Here is an 18340-nt window from a genome sequence, read left to right on the forward strand (position 1 = left end):
TAAATCACCTGGGTAAATGACCTGGCTCCTGACGACCTAGGTAAATGACCTGGCTCCTGACGACCTGGGTAAATGACCTGGGTAAATGACCTAGGTAAATGACCTGGCTCCTGACGACCTGGGTAAATGACCTGGCTCCTGACGACCTGGGTAAATGACCTGGCTCCTGACGACCTAGGTAAATGACCTGGCTCCTGACAACCTGTGTAAATGACCTGGGTAAATGACCTGGCTAACGACGACCTGGGTAAATTACCTAGGTAAATGACCTTGCTCCTGACGACCTGGGTAAATGACCTGGCTCCTGATGACCTGGGTAAATGACCTGGCTCCTGATGACCTAGGTAAATGACCGGGCTCCTGACGACCTGGGTAAATGACCTGGCTCCTGTGAACCTGGGTAAATGACCTGGCTCCTGGCGACCTGGGTAAATGACCTGGCTCCTGACTACCTGGGTAAATGACCTGGCTCCTGACTACCTGGGTAAATTACCTGGCTCCTGACGACCTGGGTAAATGAACTGGGTAAATGACCTGGTTCCCGACGACCTGGGTAAATTACCTGGGTAAATGACCTTGCTCCTGACGACCTGGGTAAATGTCCTGGCTCCTGAGGACCTGGGTCAATGACCTGGCTCCTGACGACCTGGGTAAATGACCTGGGTAAATCACCTGGGTAAATGACCTGGCTCCTGACGACCTAGGTAAATGACCTGGCTCCTGACGACCTGGGTAAATGACCTGGGTAAATGACCTGGGTAAATGACCTGGCTCCTGACGACCTGGGTAAATGACCTGGCTCCTGACGACCTGGGTAAATGACCTGGGTAAATGACCTGGCTCCCGCCGACCTGGGTAAATTACCTGGGTAAATGACCTTGCTCCTGACGACCTGGGTAAATGACCTGGCTCCTGACGACCTGGGTAAAAGACCTGGCTCCTGACTACCTGGGTAAATGACCTAGCTCCTGACTACCTGGGTAAATGATCTGGCTCCTGATGACCTGGGTAAATGACCTGGCTCCTGACAACCTGGGCAAATTACCTGGGTAAATGACCTGGCTCCTGACGACCTGGGTAAATGACCTGGCTCCTGACGACCTAGGTAAATGACCTGGCTCCTGACAACCTGGGTAAATGACCTGGGTAAATGACCTGGGTAAATGACCTTGCTCCTGACGACCTGGGTAAATGACCTGGCTCCTGATGACCTGGGTAAATGACCTGGCTCCTGATGACCTAGGTAAATGACGTGGCTCCTGAAGACCTGGGTAAATGACCTGGCTCCTGTGAACCTGGGTAAATGACCTGGCTCCTGACGACCTGGGTAAATGACCTGGCTCCTGACTACCTGGGTAAATGACCTGGCTCCTGACTACCTGGGTAAATGACCTGGCTCCTGACGACCTGGGTAAATGACCTGGATAAATGACCTGGCTCCCGACGACCTGGGTAAATTACCTGGGTAAATGACCTGGCTCCTGACGACCTTGGTAAATTACCTGGCTCCTGAGGACCTGGGTAAATGACCTAGCTCCTGACGACCTGGGTAAATGACCTGGGTAAATCACCTGGGTAAATGACCTGGCTCCTGATGACCTAGGTAAATGACCTGGCTCCTGACGATCTGGGTAAATGACCTGGCTCCTGACGACCTGGGTAAATGACCTGGCTCCTGTGGACCTGGGTAAATGACCTGGCTCCTAACGACCTGGGTAAATGACCTGGCTCCTGACAACCTGGGTAAATGACCTGGCTCCTGACTACCTGGGTAAATGACCTGGCTCCTGACGACCTGGGTAAATGACCTGGCTCCTGACGACCTGGGCAAATGACCTGGCTCCTGACGACCTGGGTAAATGACCTGGCACCTGACGACCTGGGTAAATGACCTGGCTCCTGACGACCTGGGTAAATGACCTGGCTCCTGACGACCTGGGTAAATGACCTGGCTCCTGACGACCTGGGTAAATGACCTGGGTAAATGACCTGGCTCCTGACGACCTGGGTAAATGACCTGGCTCCTGACGACCTAGGTAAATGACCTGGCTCCTGACGACCTGGGTAAATGACCTGGCTCCTGACAACCTGGGCAAATTACCTGGGTAAATTACCTGGCTCCTGACGACCTGGGTAAATGACCTGGCTCCTGAGGACCTCTGTAAATGACCTGGCTCCTGACGACCTGGGTAAATGACCTGGGTAAATGACCTGGCTCCTGACGACCTAGGTAAATGACCTAGCTCCTGACGACCTAGGTAAATGACCTGGCTCCTGACGACCTGGGTAAATGACCTGGGTAAATGACCTTGGTAAATGACCTTGCTCCTAACGACCTGGGTAAATTACCTGGCTCCTGATGAACTGGGTAAATGACCTGGCTCCTGATGACCTAGGTAAATGACCTGGCTCCTGACGACCTGGGTAAATGACCTGGCTCCTGACTACCTGGGTAAATGACCTGGGTAAATGACTTGGCTAACGACGACCTGGGTAAATGACCTGGGTAAATGACCTTGCTCCTGACGACCTGGGTAAATGACCTGGCTCCTGATGACCTGGGTAAATGACCTGGCTCCTGATGACCTAGGTAAATGACCTGGCTCCTGACGACCTGGGTAAATGACCTGGCTCCTGTGAACCTGGGTAAATGACCTGGTTCCTGACGACCTGGGTAAATGACCTGGCACCTGACTACCTGGGTAAATGACCTGGCTCCTGACTACCTGGGTAAATTACCTGGCTCCTGACGACCTGGGTAAATGACCTGGGTAAATGACCTTGCTCCTGACGACCTGGGTAAATGACCTTGCTTCTGAAGACCTGGGTAAATGACCTGGCTCCTGACGACCTGGGGAAAAGACCAGGCTCCTGACGACCTCGGTAAATGACCTGGCTCCTGACTACCTGGGTAAATGACCTGGCTCCTGACAACTTGGGCAAATTACCTTGGTAAATGACCTGGCTCCTGACGACCGGGGTAAATGTCCTGGCTCCTGAGGACCTGGGTAAATGACCTGGCTCCTGACGACCTGGTTAATTGACCTGGGTAAATCACCTGGGTAAATGACCTGGCTCCTGACGACCTAGGTAAATGACCTGGCTCCTGACGACCTGGGTAAATGACCTGGGTAAATGACCTAGGTAAATGACCTGGCTCCTGACGACCTGGGTAAATGACCTGGCTCCTGACGACCTGGGTAAATGACCCGGCTCCTGACGACCTAGGTAAATGACCTGGCTCCTGACAACCTGTGTAAATGACCTGGGTAAATGACCTGGCTAACGACGACCTGGGTAAATTACCTAGGTAAATGACCTTGCTCCTGACGACCTGGGTAAATGACCTGGCTCCTGATGACCTGGGTAAATGACCTGGCTCCTGATGACCTAGGTAAATGACCGGGCTCCTGACGACCTGGGTAAATGACCTGGCTCCTGTGAACCTGGGTAAATGACCTGGCTCCTGGCGACCTGGGTAAATGACCTGGCTCCTGACTACCTGGGTAAATGACCTGGCTCCTGACTACCTGGGTAAATTACCTGGCTCCTGACGACCTGGGTAAATGAACTGGGTAAATGACCTGGTACCCGACGACCTGGGTAAATTACCTGGGTAAATGACCTTGCTCCTGACGACCTGGGTAAATGTCCTGGCTCCTGAGGACCTGGGTCAATGACCTGGCTCCTGACGACCTGGGTAAATGACCTGGGTAAATCACCTGGGTAAATGACCTGGCTCCTGACGACCTGGATAAATGACCTGGGTAAATGACCTGGGTAAATGACCTGGCTCCTGACGACCTGGGTAAATGACCTGGCTCCTGACGACCTGGGTAAATGACCTGGGTAAATGACCTGGCTCCCGACGACCTGGGTAAATTACCTGGGTAAATGACCTTGCTCCTGACGACCTGGGTAAATGACCTGGCTCCTGACGACCTGGGTAAAAGACCTGGCTCCTGACTACCTGGGTAAATGACCTAGCTCCTGACTACCTGGGTAAATGATCTGGCTCCTGATGACCTGGGTAAATGACCTGGCTCCCGACAACCTGGGCAAATTACCTGGGTAAATGACCTGGCTCCTGACGACCTGGGTAAATGACCTGGCTCCTGACGACCTAGGTAAATGACCTGGCTCCTGACAACCTGGGTAAATGACCTGGGTAAATGACCTGGGTAAATGACCTTGCTCCTGACGACCTGGGTAAATGACCTGGCTCCTGATGACCTGGGTAAATGACCTGGCTCCTGATGACCTGGGTAAATGACGTGGCTCCTGAAGACCTGGGTAAATGACCTGGCTCCTGTGAACCTGTGTAAATGACCTGGCTCCTGACGACCTGGGTAAATGACCTGGCTCCTGACTACCTGGGTAAATGACCTGGCTCCTGACTACCTGGGTAAATGACCTGGCTCCTGACGACCTGGGTAAATGACCTGGATAAATGACCTGGCTCCCGACGACCTGGGTAAATTACCTGGGTAAATGACCTGGCTCCTGACGACCTGGGTAAATGACCTGGGTAAATCACCTGGGTAAATGACCTGGCTCCTGACGACCTGGGTAAATGACCTGTCTCCTGATGACCTGTGTAAATGACCTGGCTCCTGAGGACCTGGGTAAATGACCTAGCTCCTGACGACCTGGGTAAATGACCTGGGTAAATCACCTGGGTAAATGACCTGGCTCCTGACGACCTGGGTAAATGACCTGGCTCCTGATGACCTGTGTAAATGACCTGGCTCCTGATGACCTGGGTAAATGACCTGGCTCCTGATGACCTGTGTAAATGACCTGGCTCTTGATGACCTGGGTAAATGACCTGGCTCCTGACGACCTGGGTAAATGACCTGGCTCACGACGACTTGGGTAAATGACCTGGGTAAATGACCTGGCTCCTGATGACCTGTGTAAATGACCTGGCTCCTGACGACCTGGGTAAATGACCTGGCTCCTGACGACCTGGGTAAATGACCTGGCTCCCGACGACCTGGATAAATGACCTGGCTCCTGACTACCTGGGTAAATGACCTGGCTCCTGACTACCTGGGTAAATTACCTGGCTCCTGACGACCTGGGTAAATGAACTGGGTAAATGACCTGGTTCCCGACGACCTGGGTAAATTACCTGGCTCCTGACTACCTGGATAAATGACCTGGCTCCTGACTACCTGGGTAAATTACCTGGCTCTTGATGACCTGGGTAAATGACCTGGCTCCTGACAACCTGGGTAAATGACCTGGCTCCTGACGACCTGGGTAATAGACCTGGCTGGTGACGACCTGGGTAAATGACCTGGCTCCTGAGGACCTGGGTAAAGGACCTGGCTCCTAACGACCTGGGTAAATTACCTGGCTCCTGATGATCTGGGTAAATTACCTGGCTCCTGACGACCTGGGTAAATGACCTGGCTCCTGATGACCTGGGTAAATGACCTGAGTAAATGACCTGGCTCCTGCTGACCTGGGTAAATGACCTGGCTCCTGATGACCTGGGTAAATGGCCTGGCTCCTGATGACCTGGGTAAATAACCTGGGTAAATGACCTGGCTCCTGACGACCTGGGTAAATGACCTGGCTCCTGACTACCTGCGTAAATTACCTGGCTCCTGACTACCTGGGTAAATGACCTGGCTCCTGACAACCTGGGTAAATGACCTGGCTCCTGACGACCTGGGTAAATGACCTGGCTTCTGACGACCTTGGTAAATGACCTGGCTGCTGATGACCTCGGTAAATGACCTGGCTCCTGACGACCTGGGTAAATGACCTGGGTAAATGACCTGGCTCCTGATGACCTAGGTAAAAGACCTGGCTCCTGATGATCTGGGTAAATGACCTGGCTCCTGACGACCTGGGTAAATGACCTGGCTCCTGATGACCTGGGTAAATGACCTGAGTAAATGACCTGGCTCCTGTGAACCTGGGTAAATGACCTGGCTCCTGAAGACCTGGGTAAATGACCTGGCTCCTGACTACATTTACATTTACATTTAAGTCATTTAGCAGACGCTCTTATCCAGAGCGACTTACAAATTGGTGCATTCACCTTATGACATCCAGTGGAACAGCCACTTTACAATAGTACATCAGGATCTTTTAAGGGGAGGGGGGGGGGTCAGAAGGATTGCTTTATCCTATCCTAGGTATTCCTTAAAGAGGTGGGGTTTCAGGTGTCTCCGGAAGGTGGTGATTGACTCCGCTGTCCTGGCGTCGTGAGGGAGTTTGTTCCACCATTGGGGGGCCAGAGCAGCGAACAGTTTTGACTGGGCTGAGCGGGAACTGTACTTCCTCAGTGGTAGGGAGGCGAGCAGGCCAGAGGTGGATGAACGCAGTGCCCTTGTTTGGGTGTAGGGCCTGATCAGAGCCTGGAGGTACTGAGGTGCCGTTCCCCTCACAGCTCCGTAGGCAAGCACCATGGTCTTGTAGCGGATGCGAGCTTCAACTGGAAGCCAGTGGAGAGAGCGGAGGAGCGGGGTGACGTGAGAGAACTTGGGAAGGTTGAACACCAGACGGGCTGCGGCGTTCTGGATGAGTTGTAGGGGTTTAATGGCACAGGCAGGGAGCCCAGCCAACAGCGAGTTGCAGTAATCCAGACGGGAGATGACAAGTGCCTGGATTAGGACCTGCGCCGCTTCCTGTGTGAGGCAGGGTCGTACTCTGCGGATGTTGTAGAGCATGAACCTACAGGAACGGGCCACCGCCTTGATGTTAGTTGAGAACGACAGGGTGTTGTCCAGGATCACGCCAAGGTTCTTAGCGCTCTGGGAGGAGGACACAATGGAGTTGTCAACCGTGATAGCGAGATCATGGAACGGGCAGTCCTTCCCCGGGAGGAAGAGCAGCACCGTCTTGCCGAGGTTCAGCTTGAGGTGGTGATCCGTCATCCACACTGATATGTCTGCCAGACATGCAGAGATGCGATTCGCCACCTGGTCATCAGAAGGGGAAAGGAGAAGATTAATTGTGACTACCTGGGTAAATGACCTGGCTCCTGATGACCTGGGTAAATGACCTGAGTAAATGACCTGGCTCCTGCTGACCTGGCTCCTGATGACCTGGGTAAATGGCCTGGTTCCTGATGACCTGGTTAAATGACCTGGCTCCTGACAACCTGGGTAAATGACCTGGCTCCTGTCGACCTGGGTAAATGACCCGGCTGGTGACGACCTGGGTAAATGACCTGGCTCCTGAGGACCTGGGTAAAGGACCTGGCTCCTGACGACCTGGGTAAATGACCTGGGTAAATGACCTGGCTCCTGCTGACCTGGGTAAATAACCTGGCTCCTGACGACCTGGGTAAATGGCCTGGCTCCTGATGACCTGGGTAAATGACCTGGGTAAATGACCTGGGTAAATGACCTGGCTCCTGCTGACCTGGGTAAATGACCTGGCTCCTGACGACCTGGGTAAATGACCTGGCTCCTGACGACCTGGGTAAATGACCTGTGTAAATGACCTGGCTCCTGACGACCTGGGTAAATGACCTGGGTAAATGACCTGGCTCCTGACGACCTGGGTAAATGACCTGGCTCCTGATGACCTGCGTAAATGACCTGAGTAAATGACCTGGCTCCTGTGAACCTGGGTAAATGACCTGGCTCCTGAAGACCTGGGTAAATGACCTGGCTCCTGACTACCTGGGTAAATGACCTGGCTCCTGATGACCTGGGTAAATGACCTGAGTAAATGACCTGGCTCCTGCTGACCTGGTTAAATGACCTGGCTCCTGACAACCTGGGTAAATGACCTGGCTCCTGTCGACCTGGGTAAATGACCCGGCTGGTGACGACCTGGGTAAATGGCCTGGCTCCTGATGACCTGGTTAAATGACCTGGCTCCTGACAACCTGGGTAGATGACCTGGCTCCTGTCGACCTGGGTAAATGACCCGGCTGGTGACGACCTGGGTAAATGACCTGGCTCCTGAGGACCTGGGTAAAGGACCTGGCTCCTGACGACCTGGGTAAATGACCTGGGTAAATGACCTGGCTCCTGCTGACCTGGGTAAATGACCTGGCTCCTGACGACCTGGGTAAATGGCCTGGCTCCTGATGACCTGGGTAAATGACCTGGGTAAATAACCTGGGTAAATGACCTGGCTCTTGACGACCTGGGTAAATGACCTGGCTCCTGACGACCTGGGTAAATGACCTGTGTAAATGACCTGGCTCCTGACGACCTGGGTAAATGACCTGGGTAAATGACCTGGCTCCTGACAACCTGGGTAAATGACCTGGCTCCTGTCGACCTGGGTAAATGACCCGGCTGGTGACGACCTGGGTAAATGGCCTGGCTCCTGATGACCTGGTTAAATGACCTGGCTCCTGACAACCTGGGTAAATGACCTGGCTCCTGTCGACCTGGGTAAATGACCCGGCTGGTGACGGCCTGGGTAAATGACCTGGCTCCTGAGGACCTGGGTAAAGGACCTGGCTCCTGACGACCTGGGTAAATGACCTGGGTAAATGACCTGGCTCCTGCTGACCTGGGTAAATGACCTGGCTCCTGACGACCTGGGTAAATGGCCTGGCTCCTGATGACCTGGGTAAAGGACCTGGCTCCTGACGACCTGGGTAAATGACCTGGGTAAATGACCTGGCTCCTGCTGACCTGGGTAAATGACCTGGCTCCTGACGACCTGGGTAAATGGCCTGGCTCCTGATGACCTGGGTAAATGACCTGGGTAAATAACCTGGGTAAATGACCTGGCTCTTGACGACCTGGGTAAATGACCTGGCTCCTGACGACCTGGGTAAATGACCTGTGTAAATGACCTGGCTCCTGACGACCTGGGTAAATGACCTGGGTAAATGACCTGGCTCCTGACAACCTGGGTAAATGACCTGGCTCCTGTCGACCTGGGTAAATGACCCGGCTGGTGACGACCTGGGTAAATGACCTGGCTCCTGAGGACCTGGGTAAAGGACCTGGCTCCTGACGACCTGGGTAAATGACCTGGGTAAATGACCTGGCTCCTGCTGACCTGGGTAAATGACCTGGCTCCTGACGACCTGGGTAAATGGCCTGGCTCCTGATGACCTGGGTAAATGACCTGGGTAAATAACCTGGGTAAATGACCTGGCTCTTGACGACCTGGGTAAATGACCTGGCTCCTGACGACCTGGGTAAATGACCTGTGTAAATGACCTGGCTCCTGACGACCTGGGTAAATGACCTGGGTAAATGACCTGGCTCCTGACGACCTGGGTAAATGACCTGGCTCCTGACGACCTGGGTAAATGGCCTGGCTCCTGACGACCTGGGTAAATGACCTGGCTCCTGACGACCTGGGTAAAGGACCTGGCTCCTGACGACCTGGGTAAATGACCTGGGTAAATGACCTGGCTCCTGCTGACCTGGGTAAATGACCTGGCTCCTGACGACCTGGGTAAATGGCCTGGCTCCTGATGACCTGGGTAAATGACCTGGGTAAATAACCTGGGTAAATGACCTGGCTCTTGACGACCTGGGTAAATGACCTGGCTCCTGACGACCTGGGTAAATGACCTGTGTAAATGACCTGGCTCCTGACGACCTGGGTAAATGACCTGGGTAAATGACCTGGCTCCTGACGACCTGGGTAAATGACCTGGCTCCTGACGACCTGGGTAAATGGCCTGGCTCCTGACGACCTGGGTAAATGACCTGGCTCCTGATGACCTGGGTAAATGACCTGGCTCCTGATGACCTGTGTAAATGGTGCACAAGGGATCCCTCAAACTTGGGATCTCAGGGAGACCACACTTCGGGAACGGAGCCGATGGACCCACCTTTGATCTGAGAGGCAGTGAGCCGAGTGAATACCACATCTCGGACCTAGTTTAAAAAAAGAGGTGAGCGAAACACGCAAAGTGGAGTTTTTATCAAAACCTCGTAGTCTCTGAGTGTTCCAGTGTGAGGGCATTCACCTTGGAGGTGTAAACAGGGCCCAGTCAGGAGGCTCTGAGTGTGTATTCCTGTGTGGAGGTGTAAACAGGGCCGAGTCAGGAGGCTCTGAATGTGTATTCCTGTGTGAGGAGTCACCTTGGAGGTGTAAACAGGGCCGAGTCAGGAGGCTCTGATTGTGTATCCCAGTGTGAGGGGGGTCACCTTGGAGGTGTAAACAGGGCCCAGTCAGGAGGCTCTGAGTGTGTTTTCCAGTGTGAGGGGGGGGCACCTTGGAGGTGTAAACAGGGCCCAGTCAGGAGGCTCTGAGTGTTCCAGTGTGAGGGGGTCACCTTGGAGGTGTAAACAGGGCCCAGTCAGGAGGCTCTGAATGTGTATTCCTGTGTGAGGAGTCACCTTGGAGGTGTAAACAGGGCCGAGTCAGGAGGCTCTGATTGTGTATTCCAGTGTGAGGGGGGTCACCTTGGAGGTGTAAACAGGGCCCAGTCAGGAGGCTCTCAGTGTGTTTTCCAGTGTGAGGGGGGGGGGGCACCTTGGAGGTGTAAACAGGGCCCAGTCAGGAGGCTCTGAGTGTTCCAGTGTGAGGGGGTCACCTTGGAGGTGTAAACAGGGCCGGGGCAGGAGGCTCTGAGTGTGTATTCCAGTGTGAGGGGGGTCACCTTGGAGGTGTAGACAGGGCCGAGTCAGTGGAGGATGATCTGTGAGTCAGTCGACTCAAACACATCTATCATTGGTCGGTTGCGGGCAACCTAGCGCCATCCTGACACTGAAATAAAAAATACAGCCGTAGCAGAGCCCCAAGTCGCATAGGGATGTCCTCGAGGGCGTGGATGTTCTCGCCTTCAAAGGCCAGCGGGATTGACCTGGGTAACCTGGTGGTTCTAATGACCTGGTGGTTCTAATGACCTGGTGGTTCTAATGACCTGGTGGTAATAATGACCTGGTGGTTATAATGACCTGGTGGTAATAATGACCTGGTGGTTGGCATAACACAAGCAGAACCCGAGAACAGGATGGCCTCCACCACACAGCCTGATGACACTGCACCAGCCTACCAGTCTGCACCAGCCTACCAGACTCCTCTTTAAATCTGCGTATTCCTCCAAAGGTTAGCTGTCCTGAGTCTGCACAACTCTGCCAGGACCTAGGATCAAGAGAGACACTTAAGTGTTTTAGTATTATGTCTCTTGACACAATGATGAAAATAATCATGGCCTCTAAACCTTCAAGCTGCATACTGGATCCTATTCCAACTAAACTACTGAAAGAGCTGCTTCATGTGCTTGGCCCTCCTATGTTGAACATAATAAACGGCTCTCTATCCACCGGATGTGTACCAAACTCACTAAAAGTGGCAGTAATAAAGCCTCTCTTGAAAAAGCCAAACCTTGACCCAGAAAATATAAAAAACTATCGGCCTATATCGAATCTTCCATTCCTCTCAAATTTTTTAGAAAAAGCTGTTGCGCAGCAACTCACTGCCTTCCTGAAGACAAACAATGTATACGAAATGCTTCAGTCTGGTTTTAGACCCCATCATAGCACTGAGACTGCACGTGTGAAGGTGGTAAATTACCTTTTAATGGCATCAGACCGAGGCTCTGCATCTGTCCTCGTGCTACTAGACCTTAGTGCTGCCTTTGATACCATCGATCACCACATTCTTTTGGAGAGACTGGAAATCCAAATTGGTCTACACGGACAAGTTCTGGCCTGGTTTAGATCTTATCTGTCGGAAAGATATCAGTTTGTCTCTGTGAATGGTTTGTCCTCTGACAAATCAACTGTATATTTCGGTGTTCCTCAAGGTTCCATTTTAGGACCACTATTGTTTTCACTATATATTTTACCTCTTGGGGATGTCATTTGAAAACATCATGTTAACTTTCACTGCTATGCGGATGACACACAGCTGTACATTTCAATGAAACATGGTGAAGCCCCAAAATTGCCCTCGCTAGAAGCCTGTGTTTCAGACATAAGGAAGTGGATGGCTGAAAACTTTCTACTTTTAAACTCGGACAAAACAGAGATGCTTGTTCTAGGTCCCAAGAAACAAAGAGATCTTCTGTTAAATCTGACAATTCATCTTGATGGTTGTAAAGTCGTCTCAAATAAAACTGTGAAGGACCTCGGCGTTACTCTGGACCCTGATCTCTCTTTTGACGAACATATCAAGACTGTTTCAAGGACTGCTTTTTTCCATCTACGTAACATTGCAAAAATCAGAAACTTGCTGTCCCAAAATGATGCAGAAAAATGTATCCATGCTTTTGTTACTTCTAGGTTAGACTACTGCAATGCTCTACTTTCCGGCTACCCGGATAAAGCACTAAATAAACTTCAGTTAGTGCTAAATATGGCTGCTAGAATCCTGACTAGAACCAAGAAATTTGATCATATTACTCCAGTGCTAGCTTCCCTACACTGGCTTCCTGTTAAGGCAAGGGCTGATTTCAAGGTTTTACTGTTAACCTATAAAGTGTTGCATGGGCTTGCTCCTACCTATCTTTCCGAGTTGGTCCTGCCGTACATACCTACACGTACGCTACGGTCACAAGACGCAGGCCTCCTAATTGTCCCTAGAATTTCTAAGCAAACAGCTGGAGGCAGGGCTTTCTCCTATAGATCTCCATTTTTATGGAATGGTCTGCCTACCCATGTGAGAGACGCAGACTCAGTCTCAACCTTTAAGAGTTACTGAAGACTTATCTCTTCAGTAGGTCATATGATTGAGTGTAGTCTGGCCCAGGAGTGTGAAGGTGAACGGAAAGGCTCTGGAGCAACGAGCCGCCCTTGCTGTCTCTGCCTGGCCGAGTCTGCGTCTCTTCGTCTCTGTATCTTAGTCTATGTATTACTCATCTCATATGTATATACTGTATTCTATCCTATTCTACTGTATCTTAGTCTATGTATTACTCATCTCATATGTATATACTGTATTCTATCCTATTCTACTGTATCTTAGTCTATGTATTACTCATCTCATATGTATATACTGTATTCTATCCTATTCTACTGTATCTTAGTCTATGTATTACTCATCTCATATGTATATACTGTATTCTATCCTATTCTACTGTATCTTAGTCTATGCATTACTCATCTCATATGTATATACTGTATTCTATCCTATTCTACTGTATCTTAGTCTATGCATTACTCATCTCATATGTATATACTGTATTCTATCCTATTCTACTGTATCTTAGTCTATGTATTACTCATCTCATATGTATATACTATATTCTATTCATTAACAAATACTAAGAGGGACCAAGAGTCTTTTGATTGGTCAGTCAATGGGTTCATTTGTTGAAATCAAATCAAGCTTTATTTATACAGCACATTTCAGACATGGATGCAACACAATGGCTTCACAAGAAAAAACAAATTAAGAAAATGAAATATTTAGTACACAACAAACAGAAGACTAACAACTGAAAGACTAATGAGCAGCCTAAGGAAATGCCATTGATTAAAATATTAAATGGATGCAATGCAAAATTCAAGGTATCTTTTTTTTAGGAGGGGTTCATCTCTCCCTGGTACCATATTGAACAGAAACATTAACTCATGCCCTGGAATGTGGTCTCTTTAGGTTTTAATCACCCAAAAGACATTGTAAATCTCCTGTCAATGTTTTCTCTTTGAGGCCCATCCTCAGTAGAACACACAGACACAATAGTTCTAAGAACCCTCTATTCTGTTGCATAAAACAACCATTTGATGCAATAAAAGTATTATAACATAATGTTGCATTTTGCTCTCAGTGTCCACTGAAAGTTGACTAGTAACAACAACTGGGACCTAACAGACACCCACCATGAGACCCACTAAATCTGCCAAGAAGAGGCAAACAAAAGAAAAACCCAAACCAAACTTTAAGACAGGAACCAAACCAAAAAGGTAGCGCAACTAAAGGTGTTGACTCTCCACATCTATCAAGACAACTGGAGCACTGGGCCAGACACTCTTAAATAGAACCTGGACCAGCTCAGGTGAAACACCTTCCCACTAACGAGATGGACAAGCCAGCACAGGTGTAACAAATACTGACTAACAGGGTGACACCAATCAGTGTGTCCTACGTGCTAACGAGCTAGACGTGCTAAAGTCCAACCTCAAAACATAAATGGAAAAACCAAAGACTAACTAACACCTTAAGAGAATGCTCACCACCAACAGAAAACAACTTCCATTTCACATTATAATCAACTACAATGCTTCACCATCACCAATATAAACATGGTGTCTGTCTAACAACAATTAAAAACAATATTTATTTTTCCCACAAAGAAACCTAAAACTAACTAGCTTCTAGAACTCTCTTTCCCTTGAAACGAGCCCAAACAAAACCCATCTCCAATAGGGGAAAACGTGCAGTCAAAATAGTGACCCATGGCAACGCACTGGCTAAACGCAAAACTTGCTGACTGCCCACCCTTGAGACAATCAGCAACCAACTCCTGCAATATCCGTAGTAACTTTCCACCTTACTTCTCTCTCTCTTTTCAGGGTTCACTCGATAGGCATGTTGTTGGATTGGGCCCCAATGTCATGCATTTGGGTTAGCACATCTAAGAATGAACGATTGTTAATAAAAATTTATTATAGAACAATTTATTATACTGCTTTCATGTGTGTATATACACAAACATCTGCAACAATTATCATATTACATGTATTTTTTTAAACAAGCAGCTTTTTCAACTTGTAGAAAACAGCTGGCTACATTTTGAAGTGCTGCATTTTGATTAAAGTGGGTCACCAACGCAGTAAGTGTAACACAGCTGTTTTTTAGTTCGTCACTTTTTGTTAAATAATACTCTTTCAATTCAGAGCCTGGATTTTCCCCTGAGGCTAATATCCATATCATGCTGCAATCAATTGAACAGGGTAAACGATAAGGATAAGGTAGAACATCATTAAAATACTCCTTCTACAATGTTAAAACATTCTATATTGTGACATCATTAAAATACTCCTACTACAATGTTAAAACATTCTACATTGTGACATCATTTCATTGATATCATGAAACAACTTCTTCATGTATGTATTTTCTGATGTTTGATCAAACACCTTTTATCAGAGTATCTCTTGTCACATTGATTACAGCTATGAGGTTTCTCTCCTGTGTGTGTTCTCTGGTGTCGAATCAGATGACTTGATGTAGTAAAACTCATCCCACATTGATCACAGCTATAAGGTTTCTCTCCTGTGTGTGTTCTCTGGTGTGAAGTCAGCTGGCTAGATGTAGGAAAACTCTTCTCACAATGATTACAACTATAAGATTTCTCTCCTGTGTGTGTTCTCTGGTGTATAGTCAGAGAGCTTGATGTAGTAAAACTCATCCCACATTGATCACAGCTAAAAGGTTTCTCTCCTGTGTGTGTTCTCTGGTGTGAAGTCAGGTGGCTAGATGTAATAAAACTCTTCCCACATTGATTACAGCTATAAGGTTTCTCTCCTGTGTGTGTTCTCTGGTGCACTGTCAGATAGCCAGATGTAGTAAAACTCTTCCCACATTGATCACAGCTATAAGGTTTCTCTCCTGTGTGTGTTCTCTGGTGTTTAGTCACAGAGCTAGATGTAGTAAAACTCTTCCCACATTGGTCACAGATATAAAGCTTCTCTCCTGTGTGTGTTCTCTGGTGTGAAGTCAGGTGGCCAGATGTAGTAAAACTCTTCCCACAATGATTACAACTATAAGGCTTATCTCCTGTGTGTATTCTCTGGTGTACTGTGAGCTGGTCAGATCTAACAAAACTCTTCCCACATTGACCACAGCTATAAGGTTTCTCTCCTGTGTGTGTTCTCTGGTGTTGAGTCAGAGAGCTTGATGTAGTAAAACTCATCCCACATTGATCACAGCTAAAAGGTTTCTCTCCTGTGTGTGTTCTCTGGTGCACTGTCAGATAGCCGGATTTAGTAAAACTCTTCCCACATTGATCACAGATGTAAGGTTTCTCTCCTGTGTGTGTTCTCTGGTGCACTGTCAGATAGCCAGATGTAGTAAAACTCTTCCCACATTGATCACAACTATAAGGTTTCTCTCCTGTGTGTGTTCTCTGGTGTTGAGTCAGATGGCAAGATTGACCAAAACTCTTCCCACATTGACCACAGCCTGAAGGTTTCTCTCCTGTGTGTGTTCTCTGGTGTTGAGTCAGATGGCAAGATTGACCAAAACTCTTCCCACATTGATCACAGCTATTAGATTTCTCTCCTGTGTGGATCCTTTGATGAATTGTAATGCCTGATGAGGTGAATCTCTTCCCACAGTCAGAGCAGCAGTGAGTTCTCTTCCCTGTGGATCTCTGCTGGTGTTTATTGAAGTGTTCTGATCTGGAGAGACTCTTCTCTGCCTCGTCAGCATCATGAGGTTGTTGAGGCTCCCCAGAGGACCCACGGTAGTCCCGTCTCTCTCCTGTGCGAACAACAAAGTCAGATGATTAAAGGCCCACAACAATGGAAATCCACTGTAAAAGGTGATGCCAACAGCGTAGCCATGATGTTGTACAACAATTGACGTCTGTAATGAATGTTAAAATTATTTGACAATTGTCTTAAAATGAGCAAGAATAGTCTTATTTTAGTAGTAACATCAACGATTGTAGACTAGAAATAAGTTATTCACGTTGTTGAAACTCTAAGCAGTGTGCCAGACGACTTTTGGTCTCCAATATAGGCCCCTTTCTGTGTTTAATAAAATTGCGGCACAAGGGCGATGCGCACACAATTTGATTGCAGAAACACCTCCCCGCTAATGAGGAAACTGATAGTAATGGATGTAGTATATCTGCTAATGAGGAAACCACAAGTTATGGATGTAGTATATCTGCCTGGAGCAAAAATGGGGAGCAAAGCTTTTAGTTTTTCACAATGTATTCTGAATGTGAATGGGGGAAAACTCAGGGGAGTAACCTCTATTTCCAGGTTGATTATGAGTACATTTCACACTACTTTGGATTATAATTGTAAGGCTCGTTTGAATGTCCTGGTTAATATAAATGTTTGCTACAGTATTAAGAATTATGTGTAATTATTGAAGAACCGCGTTAATGACAGTATACATTTGGGTGTTGCTAATAAAGTTAAGATTTCTTTGTATTTCACCTTTATTTAACCAGGTAGGCCAGTCGAGAACAAGTTCTCATTTACAACTGCGACCTGGCCAAGATAAAGCAAAGCGACAAAAAAACAACAGAGTTACATACACTTGGGATAAACAAACGTAGAGTCAATAACACAATAGAAAGTCTATATACAGTGTGTGCAAATGGAGTAAGGAGGTAAGGCAATAAATAGGCCTTAGTAGCGAAGTAATTACAAATTAACACTGGAGTGATAGATGTGCAGATGATGATGTGCAAGTAGAAATACTGGTGTGCAAAAGAGCAAAAAAAGTTAATAAAACATGGGGATGAGGTAGGCAGTTGTATGAGCTATTTACAGATGGGCTGTGTACAGCTGCAGCGATCGGTAAGCTGCTCAGATAGCTGATGCTTAAAGTTAGCGAGGGAGATATGTCTCCTACTTCAGCGATTTTTGCAATTCGTTCCAGTTATTGGCAGCAGAGAACTGGAAGGAAAGGCGGCCAAAGTATGTGTTGGTTTTGTGGATGACCAGTGAGATATACTTCCTGGAGCGCGTTCTATGGGTGGGTGTTGCTATGGTGACCAGTATTCTGAGTTAAGGCGGCCTAGCAAAGACTTATAGATGACCTGGAGACAGTGGGTTTGGCGACGAATATGTAGCAAGGGCCAGCCGACGAGAGCAGTGGTATATGGGGCTTTGGTGACAAAACGGGTGGCACTGTGATAGACTGTATCCAGTTTGCTGTGTAGAGTGTTGGAGGCTATTTTGAAAATGAAATCGCCGAAGTCAAGGATCGGTAGGATAGTCAGTTTTTACGAGGGTATGTTTGGCAGTGTGAGTGAAGGAGGCTTTGTTGCGAAATAGGAAGCCAATTCTAGATTTAATTTTGGATTGGAAATGCTTATTATTAGTCTGGAAGGAGAGTTTACAGTCTAGCCAGACACCTAGATATTTATAGTTGTCCACATATTCTAAGAAAGAACCGTGCAGATTAGTGATGCTAGTTGGGCGAGTGTGGGCAGCGATCGGTTGTTGATTGATTGGTTGTTCTTATCGGCTGTTGAGTCTGCTGATAAGAATATGGTGATTGACAGAGTCAAAAGCCTTGGCCAGGTCGATGAAGACGGCTGCACAGTACTGTCTTTTATCGATGGCGGTTCTGATATCGTTTAGTACCTTGAGCGTGGCTGATGTGCACCCATGACCAGCTCTGAAACCAGATTGCATAGCGGAGAAGGTACGGTGGGATTCGAAATGGTCGGTAATCTGTTTGTTAACTTGGCTTTCGAAGACCTTAGAAAGGCAGGGTAGGCTAGATATAGGTCTGTAACAGTTTGGGTCTAGAG

The 18340-nt window shown here is 48.4% G+C and overlaps 1 protein-coding gene across 2 annotated transcripts in view; it reads right to left on the reverse strand.

Moving 5' to 3' along the window:
- Positions 1-13200: 13200 nt before the first annotated feature.
- Positions 13201-18340, reverse strand: part of LOC129842682 (zinc finger protein OZF-like) — a 187224-nt gene continuing 182084 nt past the window's right edge. For both annotated transcript variants that reach the window (XM_055911308.1, XM_055911309.1), the window contains exon 2: positions 13201-16323. In XM_055911308.1, the coding sequence (XP_055767283.1) occupies positions 14945-16323 (1379 nt within the window). In that variant the 3' untranslated portion in view covers positions 13201-14944. The remainder of the gene's footprint in view (positions 16324-18340) is intronic.

This window comes from Salvelinus fontinalis, unplaced genomic scaffold, assembly GCF_029448725.1.
Source record: "Salvelinus fontinalis isolate EN_2023a unplaced genomic scaffold, ASM2944872v1 scaffold_0061, whole genome shotgun sequence".
Classification (NCBI taxonomy): Eukaryota; Metazoa; Chordata; class Actinopteri; order Salmoniformes; family Salmonidae; genus Salvelinus; species Salvelinus fontinalis.